This window comes from Lagenorhynchus albirostris, chromosome 1 (genome assembly GCF_949774975.1).
Source record: "Lagenorhynchus albirostris chromosome 1, mLagAlb1.1, whole genome shotgun sequence".
Lineage (NCBI taxonomy): Eukaryota > Metazoa > Chordata > Mammalia > Artiodactyla > Delphinidae > Lagenorhynchus > Lagenorhynchus albirostris.
Genome location: NC_083095.1, coordinates 76,321,799 through 76,348,338, shown reverse-complemented (window position 1 = coordinate 76,348,338; position 26,540 = coordinate 76,321,799). Strand labels below are relative to the sequence as shown.

At 42.6% G+C, this 26,540-nt stretch overlaps 1 protein-coding gene and 1 long non-coding RNA gene across 2 annotated transcripts; one reads left to right on the top strand and one right to left on the bottom strand.

Moving 5' to 3' along the window:
• The first annotated feature begins 735 nt into the window (after positions 1 to 735).
• On the top strand, positions 736 to 1,203 carry LOC132530853 (eosinophil cationic protein-like). Its single transcript, XM_060168338.1, has one exon. It carries the CDS (start codon positions 736 to 738, stop codon positions 1,201 to 1,203), a length of 468 nt encoding a protein of 155 aa, XP_060024321.1.
• A 10,679-nt stretch (positions 1,204 to 11,882) lies between these two features.
• Positions 11,883 to 15,981, bottom strand: LOC132530845 (uncharacterized). Its single transcript, XR_009543922.1, has 3 exons — positions 15,939 to 15,981; positions 13,803 to 13,900; positions 11,883 to 12,025 (listed from the first exon to the last, which is right to left on the bottom strand). It is a non-coding gene; the product is annotated as an uncharacterized LOC132530845 (long non-coding RNA).
• Between the last annotated feature and the right edge of the window lie 10,559 nt (positions 15,982 to 26,540).

Sequence of the window (26,540 nt, the reverse complement as noted above, 5' to 3'; positions counted from 1 at the left end):
AGAGCCCATGCTCCGCAACAAAAGAAGCCACCGCAATGAGAAGCCCGTGCACCGCAACGAAGAGTAGCCCCTGCTCGCTGCAACTAGAGAAAGCCCGCACGCAGCAACAATGACCCAACGCAGCCAAATAAATAAATAAAAATAAAAAATCTATGGCCATTCTGCAGCCAGTGATATTTTTCATTTAGGAAATCCAGACCCAGTGGCAGAGCTCTGTCCTGCACAGGATGCCTGGAATTAGATTTGTTACAACAGAAGCAGCAGTGGTTCATCCCTGGGTATGCACTGATCAGCAAATGATAAAACAAAGGGCTCATTGCATAAGTGGACCATGTCCTAATCTGTGCGTTTCTTCATGTCCTAGATTCAGAACCCTCCTTGTTCTGCTAGCCCCACCCACAGGGGCTGCTCTATATCTCCAGACCCAAGAACTGGGGGGATACCAGCTGCCCCTGAGCGCCAGGCCCACCAGCTGATCTGTTCTCACAGGAGCCACAGCAGAGATACTGGGTAAGACAATGAGCCCCAGAGCTGGAACAGGAGAGACAGCAATGAAGCAGCAACTGGGGGAGCGGTGAGCTGAAGTTAGTGCCCAGGACACATGACAGACTTTGGGGAGCGGAGGGGAAAGGAGCTAGAACCACAGTGACAGCAGGGGGCCTGCAGGGTGAGTGAGGAGGGAGTGTGTTATTTGTGGGCCGGGATACAGAAGATACCCTTCTTTTCACAGGAAACATGGTTCCAAGACAGCAGAATGCCCAGCTTCCTCTCTTTTTGCTGCTGGGGCTCTTGGGAATGGTGATCTCAGTCCACGCCCAATTAACCCCGGCTCAGTGGTTTCAGATTCAGCACCTAAATATGGCCCACCGTCGATGCGATGATGCAATGCGGGTGGTTAACGGTTACAAAAGGGCATGCAAAGATAAAAATACTTTTCTCCACACAACGTTTGCTGCCGTAGCTCGTGTTTGTCACACCACAAATGTAACCTGCCCTAGATCACGGGAGACGAATTGTCATAGAAGCCCATATCCAGTGCCTGTAACCTACTGCAACCGCATAAGAAAGGAAAATGATTATAGGAACTGCCGTTATGGACAGAGAAGTAATCGGAAGATCTACATCATTGCGTGTGGAAACAGATTACCACAGGACGATGCCAGGTACCCCCTGGTTCCAGTTCACTTGGATGACATCATCTAAACTCTGGGCCAAAACTTTGGGCCATGCTCATTTGCCAAGCGCCACAGTCCTGTCCCACCATCCACCCCAGAGATCAGCATCAGTCCTCATCTCACAGCCTCCAGGTCCCTTTAAGCTTTGCTCAGCTGAAGCTCCTTGTGCACGCACAGTAAACTTTGCAGAATCACCTACAAGGCTCCATGTGTCTGTTTGTGCTCTTCTGTCATGTAGTTACATTCTCGTCTAGAGGCTTTTCCCCTTCTTCTAATCTGAGATTTGTGGGAAATAGACGTGAGGATAAGAGGCTCCTTGTGTCATGAAGTTGTGCAGACTTTTCCTTCTCTCTGCTTTAGGCCAGGAAGCTGCGGCTTCCACTCACAGCGGCCTATTTCATTACCAGGAGGCAAAGAGCCCCCAGTAAGTAGAAACAAATGTATTTGATTCTGATTTAAGAACCATGCATTTTATGATAGAAGAGAACGATACGGTGTAAAAACAAAAAGAAAGGGGAAAATGCCGTAATTGTGATAAGACCAAAAGAAAGAAGCAAATTTTAGCCGCATAGATTTGTTTTTAAATAAGCATATCAAATCTTCAGATATTAATGGTTATCCTAGGGGTGGATCCAGAGTTTGAGTCTAATGTGGAATGAGACAAATTGTTCAGGTAGTATATGGACAGATTCCAGTACTACCTGGAGAAGAGGTGAAACTCTTTCCTGGCGATTTCTGTGTCCTGGAGAAGGGAGCAGCTGGTCATCTGGTAGCAGAAGGTAAGGAAGGAGACATGGAATTGGGATCTCTCCCGAGGATGAATCAGTGGCTTGTTCACATTCAGGTCAGGAAGGGGCACAGGTTCCAGGATTACAGAAATGTAGACAGACAGAAAAGGGGGCGGATAATGAAAGCCCCTACTCTGCCTCCATCACAAGGCTGCACTCAGGAATCAGTGAGGAACAGGAAGGGAAAGCTCTTTGTAAACTGTGGTCAGATGCAGCATTCAAGTGATTGTTCGGGGGACAGGTCGGGTCTTTTGCAGCACCTGACTCAGAACAGAAGGCAGGTAGCATGTCATTAAATCTGTACCTCTGTCCTTGAGTCTGGGATTCCTGACCTCCTATTTTTCAGCTCCTCTTCCAGGCCCAGATACATGGCAATTTCCATTCCTCCCCCCCTCCATATGGTCAGTCATTCTTGCTCTTGGTAGTACTGTATACGGCGTCTGCACTTGAGCATCTTCTCTGGAGAAGCCACTGGAGGATTTGTTCTTCCAGGCAGGTCTGTTGACTCAAGCTATTGCATGGAGATACTAGGTTTGGAAAATTCCAGGGCTCAACAGAATCCACCGACTTTATCTTTTTTATTATTATTTTTTTTAAGCCAAGGGTTTTTATTTATTTATTTATTTTTAAGATGTTGGGGGTAGGAGTTTATTAATTAATTTATTTATTTTTGCTGTGTTGGGTCTTCGTTTCTGCGCGAGGGCCTTCTCCAGTTGCGGCAAGCGGGGGCCACTCTTCATCACGGTGCGCGGGCCTCTCACTATCACGGCCTCTCTTGTTGTGGAGCACAGGCTCCAGACGCGCAGGCTCAGTAGTTGTGGCTCACGGGCCTAGTTGCTCCGCGGCATGTGGGATCTTCCCAGACCAGGGCTCGAACCCGTGTCCCCTGCATTAGCAGGCAGACTCTCAACCACTGCACCACCAGGGAAGCCCCGAATCCACTGACTTGAGATTAATACAGAGTGGCATGAAATGAGCTTACCCTTCCAACAGGCTTGGAGTAACAGAAGGAGAAGGTGGGATACCGCAAGGCTGGAGTCACATTTGCCATGAGGCAGTGAACCTTCCTTGTCTCAGCAGATCACATGTCACTTGCCAGCCATGGACACAGCATCTCTAACACCGTATGGTAGAGGGATTAGCCAACTCAGCTGCCCCAGCTCTCTCTGCCTTGTGTCGTCATCCCCTCTCCCACCATTCGTTCATGCATTCATTCGTCATTCATTAATGCAGTAGTTAACCCATGTGCAGATGTGCTCTAGGCAGATTTCTGAGGTCGTGAGGGTGCAGTGTAAACAAAGACACATTTCTGCCCTAGGGTGCCTATTCTACTGGGAAGAAAATGCAAAATTATTTTTCCAGGTGATAAGTGTCAGGAGGAAAACTGCACTGAGGGAAACAATGTACAGCCATCTCTCAGTAACTTCAGGGGATTGGTTCCAGGAGGCTCCGCAGATATCAAAATCCACAGATGCTCAAGTCCCTTATATAAAAGGGGCTCATACCGTTGGCCCTCCACATCCGTGGGTTTCACATCCACACAGAGGGCCATCTGTAGTGGGTCTCGATGAGTCCATAGAAGTGAATCTGAAGTGTGGTTGGTAGGGACCCAATGAAGGAATGAATTCCGAACAATATGAGAAGCAGCTGGTCATGCAGAAACTAAGGGGATAGTCTTCCCGAGAGAGACAGAGACAGAGAGACAGAGAGAGAACATTCAAAGGGCCCGACATGAATGTAGATTAGTCATGTTACAAAAATGAAAGTTAGTCTAGCAGGACAAGAGCATTTTAACCATGAGCATTAATGATAGAGGTTATTGAGGCTCAGATGCTTCATACCTATGGAGATGAAAATAAAGAGTAAATTTCCTATGGGGTACAAATGGAGCATGTTAGATAATAATGTGACCTGAAGATCACTCTGGCAGCTGTGCAGGGACTGTGGGGACAGTCAGGAACTCGTGGTATCCAGGCCAAATCCCAGAGGCATGGGATAAGGTAATAGCAATAGGGCAGAAGAAAAAGTGCAGGTTTAGGATTATGTTTCCAAGTTTGAATCATCAGGCTTTAGTGAAGGACTGGAAGCGGAGGGAGAGGGGAACAGAAGAGACTTCCTCATGTCAGTAAAATGCACCTTCATCCTCTCACTCAGTAGCACCATGCTGTTCCCCCTCCCTGAGGCCATGCTTCCCCACTCTCTTCCTGCTTTTCCTCTGTTCCTCATCTTCCTCAGTCCCTGTGCTGAAGATTGGGCTGGGGTCAGAGGGAGCTGGTGGCCCTGAAGCTTAGATGTAGCTTTTCCCTCCTGGGAGGCAGGAGGATTCAAAGCAGAGCAAGGAGGATTCCGTGCTCTGTGACGACAAAGCCGTGGCTTGGCGCCCACCACCCTCTGTGATAGACACTCAAGATCTGGCTGCACTGAACCTGAGGCCAGCGCTACAGTGGCCACTCTTAGAGAAGTTAATTGTTCACGTCAGCATGTTCCAAGGACACGTTCCTTGGAGTCCACTTCTCTTCCCTAAGCCTCCATTTCTAACTTTGTAAAATGCTCGTAATAGTACCAAATCTCAAGGAAGTCTTGGAGGAGTGAAAGCAGTTAGTGGTTGTAACACACTTTGTAAGGTACAGCATGAAGTGAAAGGGCCGTTCACATTGTTATTGTTTCTACTTCATGTTTTAACATCAGGAGCAGATCCCTCCGTGTGGGTACGAAGCAGGTTGCCTCAAGTGACCCTCAGATCAGGGAGAGAAGGCCCCAGGGTCAGGTCAGGAGGTGTGAGAGGAGAGCAATCTGATCTAAAGCTCCTGATTTCTTTTTGCCTAGATTGAGATTTTAGGCACTGTTTCCATTTGAATCACATAAAGGAGTGAGACTGTGACCACATGGATGGACTTAGAGGGTATCATCCTTGGTGAGATAAGTCAGACAGAGAAAGACAAATGCTGTATGATTTCACTGTATGCTGTATGATGTGGAACCTACAAAACAAAACAAATGAACAAGAATAACAAGATAGAAACAGAGTCATTGGTACAGATAACAAACAGGTGCTTGCCAGAGGGAAGCAGGATAAGGGAATGAAAGAAATAGGTGAGGGAAATTAAGATGTAAAAACTTCCAGTTATGAAACAAATGAGTCACAGGTATACATGTACAGTGTGGGGGAATATAGTCAATAATTATGTAATATCTTTGGTAACAGATGACAACCAGATGTCATGGTGTTCATTTTGAAAGGTATAGAAATACTGAATCACTCTGCTATGTACCAGGAACTAACATAGTGTTGTAGGTCAATTATACTTCAAAAACAAACAAACAAACAAAACAAACTCATAGAAAAAGAGATCAGATTTGTGGTTACCAGAGGTGGGGGATGAGAGGGAGGGGGAATTGGATCAAGAGAGTCAAACTTCCAGTTATAAGATAAATAAGCACTAGGGATGTGATGTACAACATTTTAAATGCAATCAACACTGCTGTATGTTATATATGAAAATTGTTAAGAGAATAAATCCTAAGAGTTCTCATCACAAGGAAAAAATTATTTCCCAATTCTTTAGTTTTGTATCTATATGAGATGATGAAGGTTCACTAAATTTATGGTGCTAATTACTTCATTATGTTTGTAAGTCAAATCGTTATGCTGTACACCTTAAACTTATACAGTGCTGTATGTCAATTATATCTCAGTAAAACTGGAAGAAAAAAAAAAGAGAGTGAGGCAATGAGTAGGGAAGGGAGCACAGAAATTCTGTTCCCATCCCCAAGTCAAATTATCTATGAAAAATAGCCTTTTTTTGAAACTAAAACTTTACTTACGTTATTAAATTTGCTTCCTAAAATGCACATAGAAATGTGACACAGTTAACTGTTATTCATGTCTCAAGTCTGAGTTATAATAATAACATAAGAACAATGCCTAGGTAGCTCCCATCAGGAAACTTGCATAAGCCTCTTAGATAGCCTCATTCACCAGAGGGCAGACAGCAGAAGCAAGAAGAGCTACAATCCTGCAGCCTATGGAACAAAAACCACATTCACAAAAAGGTAGGCAAGATGAAGAGGCAGGGGGCTATGTACCAGATGAAGGAACAAGATAAAACCCCAGAAAAACAACTAAATGAAGTGGAGATAGGCAAACTTCCAGAAAAACAATTCAGAAAAACAATAGTGAAGATGACCCAGGACCTCGGAAAAAGAATGGAGGCAGGGCTTCCCTGGTGGCGCAGTGGTTAAGAATCTGCCTGCCAATGCAAGGGACACGGGTTCAAGCCCTGGTCCGGGAAGATCCCACACGCCGCGGAGCAACTAAGCCCGTGTGCCACAACTACTGAGCCTGCGCTCTAGAGCCTGCAAGCCACAACTACTGAGCCCATGCACCACAACTACTGAAGCCTGCGTGCCTAGAGCCTGTGCTCCCAACAAGAGAAGCCACGACAATGAGGAGCCCATGCGCCGCAACGAAGAGTAGCCCCTGCTCACAACTAGAGAAAGCCCGCACACAGCAAGGAAGACCCAACGCAGACAAAAATAAAAACAAATAAATAAATTTATTTAAAAAAAAAAGAATGGAGGCAAAGATCGAGACGATACAAGAAATGTTTAACAAAGACCTAGGAGAATTAAAGAACAAACAAACAGAGATGAACAATACAATAACTGAAATGAAAACTACACTAGAAGGAATCAATAGCAGAATAACTGAGGCAGAAGAATGGATAAGTGACCTGAAGACAGAATGATGGAATTCACTGCTGTGGAACAGAATAAAGAAAAAAGAATGAAAAGAAATGAAGACAGCCTAAGAGACCTCTGGGACAACAATAAACGCAAAAACATTCGCATTATAGGGGTCCCAGAAGGAGAAGAGAGAAGGACCCGAGAAAATATTTGAAGAGATTATAGTCGAAAACTTCCCTAACATGGCAAAGGAAATAGCCACCCAAGTCCAGGAAGAGCAACGAGTCCCATACAGGATAAACCCAAGGAAAAACACGCCGAGACACATAGTAATCAAACTGGCAAAAATTAAAGACAAAGAAAAATTATTGAAAACAGCAAGGGAAAAATGACAAATTACATACAAGGGAACACCCATAAGGTTAACAGCGGATTTCTTAGCAGAAACTCTACAAGCCAGAAGGGAGTGGCATGATATACTTAAAGTGATGAAAGGGAAGAACCTACAACCAAGATTACTCTACGTGGCAAGGATCTCTTTCAGATTTACAAACAAACAAAAGCTAAGAGAATTCAGCACCACCAAACCAGCTCTATAACAAATGCTAAAGGAACTTCTCTAAGTGGGAAACAGAAGAGAAGAAAAGGACCTACGAAAACAAGCCCAAAACAATTAAGAAAATGGTCATAGGAACATACATATTGATAATTACCTTAAACGTGAATGGATTAAATGCTCCAACCAAAAGACACAGGCTTGCTGAATGGATACAAAAACAAGACCCATATATATGCTGTCTACAAGAGACCCACATCAGACCTAGGGACACATACAGACTGAAAGTGAGGGGATGGAAAGAGATATTCCATGCAAATGGAAATCAAAAGAAAGCTGGAGTAGCAATACTCATATCAGATAAAATAGACTTTAAAATAAAGAATGTTACAAGAGACAAGGAAGGACACTACATAATGATCAAGGGATCAACCCAAGAAGAATATATAACAATTATAAATATATATGCACCCAACATAGGAGAACCTCAATACATAAGGCAACTGCTAACAGCTATAAAAGAGGAAATCGACAGTAACACAATAATAGTGGGGGACTTTAACACCTCACTTACACCGATGGACAGATCATCCAAAATGAAAATAAATAAGGAAAAACAAGCTTTAAATGACACAATAGACCAGATAGATTTCATTGATATTTATAGGACATTCCATCCAAAAACAGCAGATTACACTTTCTTCTCAAGTACACATGGAACATTCTCCAGGATAGATCACATCTTGGGTCACAAATCAAGCTTCAGTAAATTTAAGAAAATTGAAATCATGTCAAGCATCTTTTCTGACCATAACACTATGAGATTAGAAATGAATTACAGGGAAAAAAACGTTAAAAAAACCACAGACGCATGGAGGCTAAACAATATGTTACTAAATAACCAAGAGATCACTGAAGAAATCAAAGAGGAAATAAAAAAATACCTAGAGACAAATGAATGAAAACACGACGATCCAAAACCTGTGGGATGCAGCAAAAGCAGTTCTAAGAGGGAAGTTTATAGCTATACAAGCCTACCTCAAGTATCAAGAAAACTCTCAAATAAACAACCTAACCTTACACGTAAAGGAACTAGAGAAAGAAGAACAAACAAAACCCAAAGTTAGCAGAAGGAAGGAAATCATAAAGATCAGAGAAGAAATAAAGGAAATAGAAATAAAGGAAACAATAGCAAAGATCAATAAAACTAAAAGCTGGTTCCTTGAGAAGATAAACAAAAATGATAAACCATTAGCCAGACTCATCAAGAAAAAGAGGGAGAGGACTCAAATCAATAAAATTAGAAATGAAAACGGAGAAGTTACAACAGACACCACAGAAATACAAACCATCCTAAGAGACTACTACAAGCAACTCTAGGCCAATAAAATGGACAACTTGAAAGAAATGGACAAATTCTTAGAAACGTATAACCTTCCAAGACTGAACCAGGAAGAAATAGAAAATATGAACAGACCAATCACAAGTAATGAAATTGAAACTGTGAACAAAAATCTTCCAACAAACAAATGCCAGGACCAGATGGCTTCACAGGTGAATTCTATCAGATGGCTTCACAGGTGAATTCTTCTCAAACATTTAGAGAAGAGCTAACACCCATTCTTCTGAAGCTCTTCCAAAAAATTGCGGAGGAAGGAACACTCCCAAGCTCATTCTATGAGGCCACCATCACCCTGATACCAAAAGCAGACAAAGATACTACAAAAAAAGAAAATTACAGACCAATATCACTGATGAATATAGATGCAAAAATTCTCAAGAAAATACTAGCAAACAGAATCCAACAACACATCAAAAGGATCATACACCATGATCAAGTGGGATTTATCCCAGGGATGCAAGAATTCTTCAATATACGCAAACCAGTCAATGTGATGCACCATGTTAACAAATTGAAGAATAAAAACCATATGATCATCTCAATAGGCGCAGAAAACTTTTGACAAAATTCAACACACTTTTATGATAAAAACTCTCCAGAAAGTGAGCATAGAGGGAACCTACCTCAACATAATAAAGGCCATATATGACAAACCCACAGCAAACATCATTCTCAACACTGAAAAACTGAAAGCATTTCCTCTAAGATCAGGAACAAGACAAGGTTGTCCACTCTCACCACTATTATTCAACATAGTTTTGGAATTCCTAGCCACTGCAATCAGAGAAGAAAAAGAAATAAAAGGAATACAAATTGGAAAAGAAGAAGTAAAGCTGTCACTGTTTGCAGATGACATGATATTATACATAGAGAATCCTAAATATGCCACCAGAAAACTACTAGAGCGAATCAATGAATTTGGTAAAGTTGCAGGATACAAAATTAATGCACAGAAATCTCTTGAATTCCTATACACTAATGATGAAAAATCTGAAAGAGAAATTAAGGAAACATTCCCATTTACCACTGCAACAAAAAGAATTAAATACCTAGGAATAAACCTACCTATGGAGACAAAAGACCTGTATGCAGAAAACTATAAGACACTGATGAAAGAAATTAAAGATGATACCAACAGATGGAGAGATATACCGCGTTCTTGGATTGGAAGAATCAACGTTGTGAAGATGACTCTACTACCCAAAGCAATCTACAGATTGAATGCAATCCCTATCAAACTACCGATGGCATTTTTTATGGACCTAGAACAAAAAAATCTTAAAATTTGTATGGAGACACAAAAGACCCCGAATAGCCAAAGCAGTCTTGAGGGAGAAAAACGGAGCTGGAGGAAGCAGACTCCCTGACTTCAGACTATACCACAAAGCTACAGTAATCAAGAGAATATGGTACTGGCACAAAAACAGAAACATAGATCAATGGAACAGGATAGAAAGCCCAGAGATAAACACACGCACCTATGGTCAACTAATCTATGACAAAAGAGGCAAGGATATACAATGGAGAAAAGACAGTCTCTTCAATAAGTGGTGCTGGGAAAACTGGACAGCTACATGTAAAAGAATGAAATTAGAACACTCCCTAACACCATACACAAAAATAAACTCAAAATGGATTAGAGACCTAAATGTAAGACCAGACACTATAAAACCCTTAGAGGAAAACACAGGAAGAACACTCTTTGACATAAATCACAGCAAGATCTTTTTTGATCCACCTCCTAGAGTAATGGCAATAAAGACAAAAATAAACAAATGGGACCTAATGAAACGTCAAAGCTTTTGCACAGCAGAGGAAACCATAAACAAGATGAAAAGACAACCCTCAGAATGGGAGAAAATATTTGCAAACGAAGCAAGTGACAAAGGATTAATCTCCAAAATATATAAACAGCTCATGCAGCTCAATATTAAAAAAACAAACAACCCAATCCTAAAATGGGCAGAAGACCTAAATAGACATTTCTCCAAAGAAGACATACAGATGGCCAAGAAGCACATGAAAAGATCCTCCACATCACTAATTATTAGAGAAATGCAAATCAAAACTACAATGAGGTATCACCTCACACCAGTAAGCATGGGCATCATCAGAAAATCTACAAACAACAATTGCTGGAGAGGGTGTGGTGAAAAGGGAACCCTCTTGCACTGTTGGTGGGAATGTAAATTGATACGGCAACTATGGAGAACAGTATGGAGGTTCCTTAAAAAACTAAACATAGAATTACCATACGATCCAGCAATCCCACTACTGGGCATATACCTAGAGGAAACCATATTTCAAAAAGACACATGCACCCCAATGTTCATTGCAGCACTATTTACAATAGCCAGGTCATGGAGGCAGCCTAAATGTCCATTGACAGACGAATGGATAAAGAAGATGTGCATATATACAATGGAATATTACTCAGCCATAAAAAGGAACGAAATTGGGTCATTTGTTGAGACGTGGATGGATCTAGAGACTGTCATACAGAATGAAGTAAGTCAGAAAGAGAAAAACATTGTATATTAACGCATATATGTGGAACCTAGCAAAATGGTACAGATGAACCAGCTTGCAGGGCAGGAAATAGAGACACAGATGTAGAGAACAAATGTATGGACACCAAGGGGGGGGGAAGCGGCGGGGGGGTGGGGGTGGGGGTGGGATGAATTGGGCGATTGGGATTGGCATGTATACACTGAAGTGTATAAAATTGATGACTAATAAGAACCTGCTGTATAAAAAAGATAAATAAAATAAAATTTAAAAATTACAAAAAAAGAACAATGCCTACTTCAAAATTCTCAGTATTTCAAAGGTATATTGGATTCAGAATTGGTGACATGAGAGACATTAGTGAATGGGTGTAGCAGGGTGATTTCAATGGATAACAGGAGCACCGAGTAGATCAAATCGTTCACACATTCTCACTGAGTTAGAAAATACGACCCATGGCGCACCATCTGGACATTACCAAATCTGGCAAAAGACATCAGGACCCACCTATATCAGGCCAGTGCACTTCTGAACTTACCAGAAATTCAGTCTCACCTGTGAGGTGAAATTTGTCTGGAGGGGAGTCAAGAACCTAGGACACAGCTAATAATGAGAAACAACAAATTCTTCATTTGCTCTCTTACAAAATGCGAGAGCCATTTGCCACAATCCTTTCATCATGAGCAGTTATCTAAAAAACAAAGAGATTCAAAACCAAGTGGAGGATTAAATTAATTCATTTATTCATCTATTTTAATATCCTCTACACTTTCCCGTGGATTTTGACCGGCTTGTGACCCACAGGGTCCTCCACAGCTCTGATAGTTTCAGGAGCTCCTCCAGCCACAACGGTGTGCCGAATCCCCTTCCTTCCACAAGTACTTGGCCTTGCTGATGATGTCCTAACAATCTGCAAGAACAGTTAAACTGTCCTGAGAAATAACGGGCTGTTATGGCTTAATGTGCAGCTTATCAGAACTCAGATGATGAAAAGAGAACCAAAGTTTCTCTCTCTTTCTCCATTTCCATCTCTCCTAGATCTTGGTGCACATTTCAGGCAAATTTCTCTCACATTTTTGTAAGGTGACTGCAACAACTCCAAACCATATACCCTCTCAGGAATAAGTTCAGCAGAGGATGGCCCTGTCTTCATACGCCAACATTCCCATCAAACATATCTGATTGTGTTAAGGGTTGATCTCAGAATCAACAACTGTGACCTAAGAAATGAGAGATGCATGCACTGATCAGGTCAAGTATGGTTCGAGGAACCTGGTGGTCCCACAAACCCTTTCACAGTATCTATTAGGTTCTTACCTTTCAAACCACATATCTATGTGAGGCCAGGTTCTCTTTACACAGTTTAGCAAAACAACATAGCACAATGGATGAATGCAAAAGCAGATGTGAGAATCCAGCTGTCAATATAGAGTCAGCCAGTAAAGAAAATGTGAAACAACGGCATTCTTCTTATTACTGTTTTTTGTTTTAGAAAATAAGTTTTTTGAAAAATATATAATATATATCAACATTTAATGATTCAATATTGTTATTAGGTGATTTTTGAATTAATTACTAAGCATTCTAAAATTTCTTGGTTCAAATTTCTAACACGGTAAATATAAATAGGTATAATCAACATAAACAAAAGTTCTTTGCTGTTCTCAACTTTTAGAGTGTAAAGTGATACCTAGAGCAAAAACTCTTAGTCTTGCTGCTACGGAATATTGGGCAGAGGTCGGGGTGTGTGGTCGAGGTGAGGTTGTCCCATACTGAAACCTGGGTTCATACCCACCCTGCTGCTCTCCTTTGACATTTTGTGAGGCCAGAAATCCAATCATGCTTTTTCTGGTATCAAGCTATTATTCTAGGCAGTGGATATTGGTCATAGCCAACCAATACATACAACGTTGTATTTGGTCACTCATCATGACCTCCGCAGAGTCTCAGAATGGGGATTGTTTTACTGAGAGGTCAGATGAGGTTGAATTCAGTGGGCACTTTCCATGGTCTTTATTAAGACCCCTGAGAAGAAACTAAGGCACTGTGGTGATCACCAATACCTAATCTTTGTGTTCCACTCAGTCACAAAGTGAATCTTGCCTATGCCCTTGTTCATTTAGAAAACTGCAGAGTTTGGGAGCTCAGGAGTCAGCACTTCCAAATCTTTCTTCAGGTGTTTCTGTTGTAACCTGTCCCCAGCCTGGCATTTGGGACTCACTTTAACTGATCCTGACTTCAGAAGCCTATGATGGAAATTGATAGTGTCTCGATATTGGGGCTATTCCAAGGTGAGAGGAAGTGGAGGTACCATTTGCCTTGGGAGCCCAAGACAACTCCAGCTACAAATACTTCTAATCATGCACCTATATCCTAGGATAAACCTGTGTTAACTTGACCCAGTCATCACCTGAGTGCACACAACTGACCTACCTGTCATTGTGACATTTTCCCGTTGAATAAAGGGAGAAATGATCAAAGGTTTTGGCTGAGACCCATTACATGGAATAAAAGGCCTCAGTACATTGCTACATCCCTTGTGCCTAGAATAGTACCTGGTACCGATCAGATGTTAAGTAAAGTGTTTGAATGAATGAAGACACATAGATCATATCAACTTTTCATCTTTGCATAATAAATTAATGAAAAGTTAGCAGCTTAAAAACAACATATAATTATTATCTCACGGTTTTTGTGGATCAGGAATCCAGGCACAGTTTTTCTGGGTCCTCCACTCAGGGTCTCACAGGCTGCCATCAAAGCGTTGGCCACGCCGCATTCTCAACTAAAGGGTTGATTAACAGAGAATCTATTCCCAAATTCATTCCGATTGTTGGAAGCCATCAGGGTCCTTAGACCACACTTTGACAACTGCTTTACTAGAGTGCAAGTATTATACTATATGTTATTGCAAATATCCAAAAAGAAACACACGTTTACCTATATTAAGGAGGAATAGCAGAGGCTAATGAAACAACTGAACAGAAAGTATCTATGCCATGGTAAAACCATTTAACTCAGGTACTCAAAAGTATCACGTAATAATTATACATATAATATATATATTTATATATTATTATATATATAATAATTATACATATAATATATATATAATATATATAGTATATATTATATTATATATATAATATGTGATCAATTAAAATGGCAAAAAATAATTTTATTACTTGTGTTTATAAATATAGCTTCTGCATGAAGGGAAAATAACAAGGGTCCTTGGGGGTATAAAAGGTGAGAGAACCATTAGAATGGAGATTCACATTCTATAAATACATTTTATTAAGGAAACATTATTACCTAGGAAACGAAACCCTGACATACCTGATGAAGCAGGTATTTCAGCCTGGATGATATGCCCATCTTAGACAAGAGACTCAAAGTCCACCTGAATGGATGAAACTTACCTTAAACCTACTATGCATCCTGCCTCCTTCTAAGAAGCAGCCAACAATGTAGGAGAACATCACGCTTTGAAGGAGTCACTTGTGGCTCTGCTTCTACCTGCTATTACGTTCACTCTTTGGGCCTCAGTATAACCTCTAAAATGGGGATAATTGTACCTGCCTTCTGGGCTATTGTGAGGGTCAGTTTAAATACAGAAATTGTTTTACAAATGAGAACTTTCAATTTGCTCTAGAATATGTTCAGTGTGAATATAAAAGTAAGTTAGTTATCTATCTTGGCATCTTCGTTTGTCCTCCATATATAAACATGGTTATTATTTTAACCCTCTCCAGTATTAAAAGACCAAAGTTTGATCCAATTGATACTGACTCCTCAGAGTCCTGTTACAAGAAAAAATAACTGAGTTGTGCTGAAAATGTTCACTTTCCCTAGGCTTCATTAGATCCAGTGACACCATGTGCATCTGGAAGGCTTTTCTGTTGTCAGGCCACAGCATTCCCCACCCTCCACCCATGCAGGAGCTTCAGCACATAAGGCCCTAGGAAGCCCGTGACAAGTATATGGGGTGACTTGCCAATAGCACATGCACTATAAGTAAACACATGGTGCTTAATGTTGCTGCTTTGTTCCACTATAATCATCCCAACTTGTTTATACTAGTAAAAGTTTGGAAACAAAGAGAATATCCTGAATATGGGACTGTATAAAATACAATGGTATATCCTTACAAAAGAATACTATACAGCCACTAAATAGAATAAGGTACACTCTTGCACGGGCATGGAATATGTCCAAAATATATTGTCGCTGGGAAAGAGGTAATGGTGTAGAACACTGAATATAAAATGTTACTACTTGTGGCGGGAAAAAAAGAGGAAACACTCGCATCTATACTCATGTCAACAAACTTAGAAATGTGTTTAACATGTGTAGATTATATAAAGACTGTAAAAGTATAACAAAAAAAAAACCTGAAAAATAATTGCGTCTGGAAAATAAATTTGGGGCCTGTTAGACAAGGACCAGAGGAAGACATCCTTTTTACTAGATTTGCTCTCAACGTTTGCATTTACGTCTGCCATTTGCAGGTACAACGCATCTGTATTTTGAACGGAAAAAGTCAAATAGGCTACCTCACTGTAGCCCTTTCTCAGTCGAGTAAGGAAGGGTCCCTGGTCATAGAAAGTTCAAACAATGAAGTGATGAAATAAAACGTAAATTGCCTTGGTGATGCAGCATAGAGCTGACCTCGAAACTCCCACGTCTGCCGGCGAGGCGGAGAAGCAGAGCGCCACAGACATCCCTCCTTCCTCGCCCGGCCCTCCTTCCGCAGATCAGCCACCTTCGTGATGGAGAGTTCGTGATACACAGTAGGCGCTCATTATCTGAAGCCTACTTACTTATTATTCTGCGGTTTTCCTCAGTGATTGAAGGAGGCTTTTGAAAGTTCGAAGCCATCACTAAGAACCAGGAGGTAAAAGTTCTGGTCCCGCTCGGCCCGCGGGGTCCAGTCGGCGCAGCGGCCCCTGCCGGCCAAGGTGGCGGCCGTGGGAACCCGCCTGCTAGAGCAAAGGCGAGGGGAGAGGTGGGGTCGCCCCTACTCCGCGCCCCCTCCTCTCCTGCCAGCGCCTTGTCCTCGGGCTGTGCTCGCAAGTCTGAGGTTATTTTCTATGAAGGAAGCAGAGACCCTCTGCTTTGATCCAATCTGGGTAGAGCCTCCAGACCCCTCTCGGGAGCCCGTGATCTGCCCCCGCGGTGGCAGGGGCTTTGGGGGTGAAGAGACTCGAAGGAAAACGCTGTGGGCCCGGTCACTCGGGGCTCAGGGTCAGCACCAGCGGAGTTGTATTAGAGCGGCCGTGCGCAGATCGGTCAGTGAGCCCGGAGAGCATCATCCCACGGTGGGAGCATGGCTTTCCGAGTAGCTGCATCACCACAGTCGCGCGTACGCAAGAGCTTGCTGACTCTCCGGGCCCGGTTTTCTTCAATCCCGCCCAGGAAGAGGGCGCGAGGAGTTTGGGGAAGAGGGGAGAACTCGCCAAGAAAACCGGCAAGGCTGGAGCAAGGCGCGAGCCCAGCACAGAATTTCGCAGCAGCACCTGCCCTCTGTTGGCGGGAAGGCGCATTTACACATGGCTCCGCTTTGCGGTCAAAGGCCCTCAGCCATCGGAGAGGCTGTGAGAGAGGCAGCCGGCTGGGGTCAACGAGGGGTGCGGATTCCGGAGCGGAAGCGTTAGAAGGAAACACTGAGGTTCACCAAACAAAAGGGGATTGGATCACCAGCACTTGTCCTACTAGGAAAGGAGGTGTCTACACCTGACCCCTATTAGACCTCGTGGGTGATCAGCGTGGAGCTTCAGTTGCACAAGCAGCTAGCTGCTAAGGGCTGGCATGGAGCCTAAATCAGTCAGGGACCTTGACATCTCAGGAATATTGTGTCGTGACAATTGATCTGAGGAGGCTTAGTCAGCAAACATCTCTTGAGTACCTATGTGTGAGACACCGTTAGAGGTATGTGGGAGTCATTAGAGAATACAGCAGACAAAAAAGAGACAATAAACATAATAAATATGTAAGTTATATAGACAGGGTGATGAGCTCTAGGGGGGGAAATACAGCAGGAAGAAGAATGGAGGGGTGGGGAAACTACGGGGAGCATTTTATTTATTTATTTGCAAGGGCAGCTTGTGGGATTTTAGTTCCCCTACCAGGGATTGAACCCAGCTGTCCTCGGCAGCCAGAGCACAGAGTTCTAACCACTGGACCACCAGGGAATTCTCTACCTGTAGCATTTTAAATTAGGGCTCATGAAAGAGCCAGGAGACAGTGGTGTCCCAGACCCAACATGCAGATTGACACAACTATCTGTCTTGAAGTCATTGGGACTGATCTCACAATGCGTTTCACCCTTGTTTGTGTCACAAGAAGCCCCATTGCCAGGTCAGCCTCATCAAGGACAATGGAGTGATCAACCATGCCTGATGCTGCTGAGCCTGGAGAATCAACCCTACTGGGGTGGGGAGGTCTTATTCCAATGCAAGGAGTGCCCCCTAACCCTTACTAATGATGCTGAGGAGTCAATTGAGGAAATTTACAAAGTTCTTGGCCTAGAAGAAAACTGTCTTGTCCAGGAGTGCGTAGGAAGAGGATACGCATCTGAGTCATGTTCTCGGTCCTGGAAGAGGGAATGGACGGATAGAGAGTAGGGCATCTCTGTCTCACTTCCCCTAGTTACCAGTCCCTCCTCCTCCAGATTCCAGGCCCTCGGGACTCTCCCTTTCTCCTCTTCCTCACTCGTCTAAGTACTCATCTGAGAAGCTCACTTTGTCATACTTTCCTTCCTCTTGTGTAACGAGTTCCAGCTCCTCCCTCCTTCCTTCCCTCTGTCCCACTACCTTGACTCTGCACGTTCTCCTGGAGATCTCTACAGGTTGTACATAGACCCACCTTGTTTTTTAAATAGCCGTGTAGTACTTATGGAATCCTTGTTTCAAGGAGCCATGTGTTTCCTTCCCAGTTCTATCTCTACTTTTCTGTGTCAGCTAGATAAATCACTCTACCATTCTGGTCCTCAGATGTTAAATGAAGGACTTGGAACAAATGTCCAAGTTCCTTCCAACTGAGACTCTTGTAATTCTCTGAATTCCTGATAAAGGAGTAGGGTGTGTGTGTGTGAGTGTGTGTGTGTGTGTGTGTGTGTGTGATGGAATGTCTACAGAAAATGCAATCCTCGTTTCCAAAATTTTCTACTATGTAAATCTTATTTTTTTTTAAAGATTATACCTAAATCCAGAAGGAATAGTTCGATTACCTGAAATAAAATATATGTATGTATATGTGATGGTTAACTTTGTGTCGTCTTGACTGGGCCATGGGGTGCCCAGATGTTCAATCAAATACTATCTTGGGTATTTCTGTGAGGGTGGTTTTAGATGACATTCATATTTAAATTGGTAGACTGAGTAAAACAGATTGTCTCCCTAATGTGGGTGGGCCTCATGCAGTCAGTTGAAGGCCTGAATAGAACAAAAAGGCTGACCCTTCCCCCAAATAAGACAGAATTCTCCTGCCTGACGGCCTTCAAACTGGGACATCGGCTTTTTCCTGCCTTTTGACTCAAACTGAAACATCAACTCTTCATGGGTCTACAGCCTGCCTGCCTGCCTTTGCGTTAGAACTACACCCACAGCTCTCCTGGGTCTCTAGCTTGCTGACTCACCCTGGAGATCTTAGAACTTGCCAGCCTCCATAATTGTATGAATCAATTCTTTACTACAAATCTCTTTATATATATTTAATAACATTGGTTCTGTTTCTCTGGAGAAACCTGACTAATGGAGCATGTATATTTATTACTGTTACTGTTGCTTTACTATTATCGAGAAAATCATTTAACTATTATATTGCAGGCAGCATGCAAATCCCTACCCCTCAGAACTGTTGTTTAATTGAGCGAGATAAAAGATCATCACAGAAGACTACAGGCTGATCTTAGGCCTCTGAAGCTGTCTAGATGTGAAGACTGGCTAATGCACTTGGGGATACCTGTCAGTCAGCAAACATTAATGGAGTGGTTCCGCTCTTGGCACTCTCCAGTGAGGTTCACCATCCTCTGGTCTAATAGGAAAACAGAAGGCCTAAAACTTATTAAACCTAAGAGAAAGCTTTGATGGGTGCTATACAGCCTAAAATATCTCAGCATCATTCATGATATTTATACCTTATGGAGTGTTGAAAATACATGCAAAAAGGGTTGAAAATAACAAGAAAGCCACCACCTCTTTGATGCACCTATTTCATACCAGGCAATTGGGATTAAGCCTCACAATAATGCTGTCCAGCTGGTAACACTCCCTACACTTTCTAGTGTTTTCACCTGTGCTCAACATCCAGCATGACCCACCATCAGAATTAGCATGTCTGTGTATCCAGAAAGAATTTTACTGTTTCCCTGGTAGAAAAGAGAAGGCAAACTCCTTGAGTGAGGTCACATGGTTGGTGAAGAGCAGAGCTGTGAGTCAAACTCTGATCTGTCTTTTTTTTTAAAGCCCGTGCGCTTTAACAGACAAACAAGCTTGTTCCTCTCACGTGAGACTGAGGTGAAGTAGGAGATAACATTCCACACAGGAAAATATTCTGGCTTTGGAGAAACAACATACCTTAACAGTTAAGAGGCCCAAAATTAGCCTGAATGGCATCAAAAGGAAAGCCTTAACTACTAAAAATTATCAGCAGTAATGACTATTGTTGAGAAACAAGTGGAATAGCTCAAACTGAGAAACAAGACAATTAGGGCATAGACCCAGGCAAGCCTGACTGTTTATCTCAGGGTTTCCGAGACATCAGATATCCTGCACCATAGCTCCATTCCATCTGTATTATTAATATTTCCTTTTTATCAACTCAGTTTTTGACACAGTTTTGTTCTAAGCGGTAATACATATGAAACCACAGAGTTGACACACTGATTATTCATCACATTGAAATAAACCCGTAACAATTAACACCTTAAATATTTCTCTGTGTACTCTGTAACATCAGTCAGCTCACTTCTCAGCAGTTGTACACTCTTCATACTTTATACTTCTATAAACCGCTTTCATATCTCGAGGTTTAAGATACTTTTATAAACAGCTGTATACTTTTCATACTTTTATAAACAGCTGTATCTCGAGGTTTAAGTTGAAAAATTCTACCTGGAAAAATGCTTTCACAGAAGAATAAAAAACCCAAGGACAGTAGAAAAACTGAAGCCCCAAATCAAAGATTTGGTCATATTTAATCAACTCTGTTCAAAAGAGAGGCTAAACCAAGCAGTGTTTATAATTATAAAATGTTATTACCACTGCATTCGGAAAGCCGTGTGCAGAAAGGTATTGTCAGTTGGCATCTCCCTTTCATCAGGTTAAGGGCACACATCTCAAGAGTACCCTGGGGGTGAAGAAATTGCAAGTGCTAGACATCAGATGACTCTGTGAAACCCTGTGGCCGATATCCTCAACAGTTGTTTTTACCACAATGCAGAAGACTGTTTCCCAAGACTATATCTTACAACGTCCCTGGATTACAAATAATGGCATAATGACATTGGCTGATAATTCAGTGGCTGTTGATGTGGTGATTAAACTAATGAAATAACAGAACAAGCTCACATTTAGCAGTGTTTTGATACTAAAGACAAAATCATGCTGAGAATCCAGTACACTTTCAATATGGGTTTGTATTAATTTCTTTTCAAATAAACAGATCCTCGGCCCAAGATCTTTCCTGTCAACTAGGTCATTTGGATTTAATTTGAAGGCAATGGAGGGCAATTAAAAATGTGCAGAGGGAATCTATAGAAAAAACTATCAGAAAATGTGTTTGGGGATGTTCTCTGAATACAATCTAAAGGAGAATGGTCAAGGATAGGGTAGAGTATCATCTAGACTTCTCTCAGGACACTTAGCAAGTCTGATGGCTCATAAACACAAATGTCTACAGGAGCCAGATAGGTATCATCACTGAGTGAACAGAGAGGATGGGAGTCAGGAGGGAGGAGTGGAATCAGGGAAGAGTTCTTGAGCTTTTTAGTTGGCAGTTGCTACTCTGCTCTAGCTGATGGTTACATGGCCACATTTTGGCGGGCTATTTTAAGGCAACCCAGGGATCCACATTTTCTGTGTGAAAATCCCTGTTTGGAAAGGTTATCATCAACTCCAAAAATTATTTTTAAAATTGTTAATAACAACAACGAAACCCACTGACTAGGCCAATCAGATCAGCTGTTGAGCCAGGTAGACTGCTATGACTGGAGAATATGGGTTTTGCCTCATATTAGAAACACTTGAGTACAGCCTTGCTGCCCACCCAGACACTAAAGCATCACAGAAGGGGTACAATATACCTAATTCACTTTTATACCCTCATCACCTATAAAAAGGCTTAACACACAATATATATGAAAAAACGTGCTTAATAGTCAAAGGAATTAAGGAATTCCACAAAACAAGATGACAAAACAGAGTTCTCCTAGCTTTGCCTTCAGTCCTGTCTAGGTCAACATTTGTGTCCATATTTATATAAGGACAACAATGGTAACAGGAGCACATTTTCAGACGAGAATATAGAAAGGTAGTAAAAGTTATGTGGATTAATTTTGTTGAAAGATTATAGTATGCCAGTTCAAGAGTCTAATTCCAATTTTTCTCACCTAGAAGCTGGGCCAGTGATTTAACCTCTGTCTCTTAGCACTCAGTCCTTCTCCACCTTTGTGCATTGTTCCACACCAATTCCTTCACCTAGAATGCCCAGCCTTTCCCTAATGCCGAGCAAACCCCTGCTTATTCTCATGGCCCTGCTCTGATGGAGTCTCCTCCTGGAAGCCTTCCTGGACCTATCAGGGAAAGTAACTTCCTCCACCCCTTGACTCTCCCTAAGTCATGTTTATACAAGTGATATTACTTCTATCACAAAATCGGTTTCTCTACTTTCCACAGGCCACTTGGGGATCTAGACTACCATTTCACGTATCGTGGTATACCTTGTCGGTAACACAGTTTCAGGAATAGAGTACACTGCCCATAAATGGGTGGTTTACAAAAAAAGGTAAAATTCCCCATTTACATAGTGAAATACAAGCACTAAGAATGTACATGACAATTGTGTAGAAAACAGCACATATGTGAATACATGCAAGATTCTAGAAACCTAGATTGGAGTCCTTTATACAACACCAGATATTCATTCTTTTACAGATTTTACAGAAAGACTTTTGTGTATTTTCAGGTTGTTAGTTGACATAGAGTAGAAGCAATGATCAGGTCCAGACTGAAAATTAGAGAAAGTAAATCCAATGCAAGTGAAACAGAGGAAGAAAACTCAAGAAGTACTTAACAAACTGTTCTAACACTTTGCAAAACCGAACAGCAAAAAAATCAAAGACTCAAGTTTCCGGCATCAGGAGGTGATGAGATACAGAATGTTTATGTGAAGAGAAAACAAGGGGCATTACCAAAAACAAAAAGGAACCTGGGTTTCTCCTTTGCCAACAGCCTCCCCTGGCTCTATTTGTTCCATCAGGACTCTTTTTTTGTTGGCTGCACCGTGGGGCTTGCAGGATCTTAGTTCCCCAACCAGGGATTGAATCCGGGGCCTCGGCTGTGAAAATGCGTAGTCCTAACCACTGGACCAACAGGGAATTCTGGGCCTCTTTTTACATAACATGGCTCTTTAGTGGGCTGGAGTAGGATTAAAGAGCTGAAGGGGGTTGGGGGAAGACTGAACTGGCCTGTAGAATCTTAGGAGGTTTTATTGATATCTGATGCCATAGTACTTTCAGAGCTTGAATAAAGGCACCTTACTGAGTTCAAAATGGACATTTGGGGGCTTCCCTGGTGGAGCAATGGTTAAGAATCCACCTGCCAATGCAGGGCACAGGGGTTCGAGCCCTGGTCTAGGCAGATCCCACATGCCGCGGAGCAACTAACTACTGAACCTGCACTCTAGAGCCCGTGAGCCACAACTACTGAGCCCGTGAGCCACAACTACTGAAGCCTGCGTGCCTAGAGCCCGTGCTCCACAACAAGAGAAGCCACCGCAATGAGAAGCCCGCGCACCACAACGAAGAGTAGCCCCCGCTCACTGCAACTAGAGACAGCCTGCACACAGCAACGAAGACCCAATGCAGCCAATATGTAAATAAATAAATGTCCCTTTTTAAAAAAATAAAAATGTAAATTTGGAACAAGGTTTGTACAAGAAAAAGAAGATAGCACCTCCCATAACACATTCCACTCCTCTCCTGGTTTTAGCCCTTAACACAAGACTTGGCACATCTAATGCAGTCAGTAAAGGATTCCACTAATTCAGAAATGAAAAATAATTTCCATATCACAAATAAATATATTTTCTCATTATGTACCTTTCTCTCCTCTCTCTTTTCTCTCTCTTTTTCCATCCCTTTCTTCTCACATTTCTTCTTCATTTTCTAGACAACCTCCTGGGCTGAGTAGCTAGGTTGCCCATGTTGGTTCCTAGTGATTCTCAAAAACACTGACAGATCCTTCCAGAATTCTCTCTTGAATTAGTTCCTGTTGCAGGGCAGTATATTAGAAATGGTATTTCTAGAAGGCATGGAGAAGGTAATGATGAACCCAAGTTTCCTGGGGATTCCTCTCTGGAGGCTGGACTAGAAACTGCTAAATAAGTAAGTTGTTGAACAATGGAGGCCCCTGGCCCAGATGACTACGTGTGGGATCATTTTAAGATTTCCTTCAGAGAGTCGTGAACCGAGAGCAGGAAGACTTCTACAGCCTCTCACTGCCATGGCCACTCTGGGGCCCATGTCGAAGTCCCAGGTCCTTAGGAGAGATATGGGAGATTCCCAGTGGGTGTCCAATCCTTTGTACCTCTAGAGAAGCTCCTATATGAGCAAGAGTCATGTTCTGAGGATGTCAGGGATCCATTCATGCCATCCCATGCAGAGATGAGCACTGCTGTGACACTATGTGGACTGGAGTTCTCCTTCTCCCTTGTCCTCTATCTGTAGGGAGCCCTGGCAGGGTCTACCCAACCAGGTTTTTAAAAATGTATGAGCCCTCTGGAACCAGCTTGCTCTCTTCAACATAGGTTTTTGCCAAAGGAGATAACCCCAGCTGCCTGGGGTTACGGTGCACCCCAGCTGCCTCTTCAGAGGCAGCCCGGAATAAATGGGAACACTTGGCTTTTGAGGGAGACACTCCTGGTTCTGCCGCTATTGTCTGTTAACTGTGTGTGCCTCTGTTTGATCACCTTTAAAATGAGACTCATGGGGACTTCCCTGGTGGCGCAGTGGTTAAGAATCCGCCTGCCAGTGCAGGGGACACGGGTTCGAGCCCTGGTCCGGGAAGATCCCACATGCCGCGGAGCAACTAAGCCCGTGCGCCACGACTACTGATCCTGCGCTCTAGAGCCTGCGAGCCACAACTACTAAGCCCAAGTGCCACAACTACTGAAGCCCGTGAGCCGAGAGCCTGTGCTCTGCAGCAAGAGAAGCCACCCAATGAGAAGCCTGCGAACCGAAATGAAGAGTAGCCTCCGCTCGCCACAACTAGAGAAAGCCCGCACACAGCAACAAAGACCCAAGGCAGCCAGAAATAAAAATAAATCAATTAAAAGAAAATGAGACTAATGGTAGCTACCTCATGGGTCGTCATGAGGGTTAAATGAGTCAATTTATGTAAAGTGCTTACCCCACAGAAGTTGCTTGAAAATGAGAGCTTGCAATTTGCTCTCAAATTCTCTCTATATGAAACTAAATTAGCGGTTCTTACTTGTATCTAATTTATCTAACACATATAAATAGGTATTTGCTTTCTCTAGTATTAAAAGACCAGAACTTTGAAACTCTAATGCTGACTTCCATGTGCAGATATGTCACTGGGCTCTCATAACAAGGAAACATCCCCTGGTCATGTTGTTATGTTCCGAAAAATAATGGTCTCCCAGGCTTCCTTGGGGTCAACGATACTGGGTGCATCTGGAAGACTTGGTGCTGACAACTCACAACTCCCCCCCACCCCACAGCTTGCAGGAGCTGCAGTGCTGGGGTCTTGGGAACGTTAATCATGTATGGGAGTGAGCTTGTCAACAGCTGAATACAAAGGGTTTGATGTTGCTATTTTGTTCCAGGATACACATTCTATCTTGTTTCTAGCAGTAAAAGACTGGAACAAACTGTATGATTGTATCCGTGGTTAAATAGCCATAGACGAGAATACCATGCAGCCATTAACTAGAGTGAGGTACATCCTTCGCCAAAACATAGTAGTTAAAAAATAAGGTGTGGAACACTGTATATGATACTACTATGTGTGGGGTAAATGGAAGAGATACAAACACACACAAACCTCTATACATACCAATAGAGGTATATAGGTGTATAGGCATATATATTATGTATAGACTGTGAAAAGATACAAAGAAACTAAATATTTGTTGCTTTTAGAAAAGAAACTGGGGCCTAAAAGACAAATATTAAAGGAAGATATTCTTTTCACTGGATACACATCGCTAATGTTTTTGAGGTTATATTTTTACCATATGCCCGTACTATCAGAGATAGAGATACAAATGATAGTAGTGAGAGAGAGAGAGGCAGAGAGACAGAGAGAGGGAGAGAGAGAGAGACACGCTCACAGAGAACGCTTGCTCTTGGAGCAGAAAAGAGAAGCGCTCTGCTGATACTCTCTCCCTCCTCCCCCGGTCCTCCTCCATCTTCACTCTACTGTTGGCGGCTCATGGTACACAAGGGATGCTCAGTAGACATGTCTGCTTCTGCTCTTCTCTCTTTGAAAAAGTGTGACTATCCCATGGCAGCAGGTAGAATAAGGCAGGGGGCCAGTTCGCCGCGGAAGGGTAAAAATCTTGTACTTTGGAAGCTGATCTGTTTTCAGATATTTAAATCCTATGTGTCTATTTCTCTGTTGTTCCTCTCAAGACCTAGAGTCTTTCATACAGCGTGAAGTAAGTCAGAAAGGGAGAGACAAATACCGTGTGCTAACACATATATATGGAATATAAGAAAAAAAATGTCATAAGAACCTAGGGGTAAGACAGGAATAAAGACACGGACCTACTAGAGAACGGACTTGAGGAGATGGGGAGGGGGAAGGGTGAGCTGTGACAAAGCGAGAGAGTGGCATGGACACATATACACTACCAAACGTAAGGTAGATAGCTAGTGGGAAGCAGCCGCACAGCACAGGGAGATCAGCTCGGTGCTTTGTGACCGCCTGGAGGGGTGGGATAGGGAGGGTGGGAGGGAGGGAGACGCAAGAGATATGGGAACACATGTATATGTATAGCTGATTCACTTTGTTATAAAGCAGAAACTAACACACCATTGTAAAGCAATTATACCCCAATAAAGATGTTTTTTAAAAAAAGGCTTTTAAAATATAAAGCCGGTCTCAGCCTTGCTAAGCAGAGCCAAGAGGGAAATTTCGACCTGTTGCTCTCGGCTCGTGGGGAGCAAGCAGCATAGC

Bases quoted from the DNA above. Each gene is read 5' to 3' on its own strand.
- LOC132530853 (XM_060168338.1), top strand. From the start codon at position 736: ATGGTTCCAAGACAGCAGAATGCCCAGCTTCCTCTCTTTTTGCTGCTG.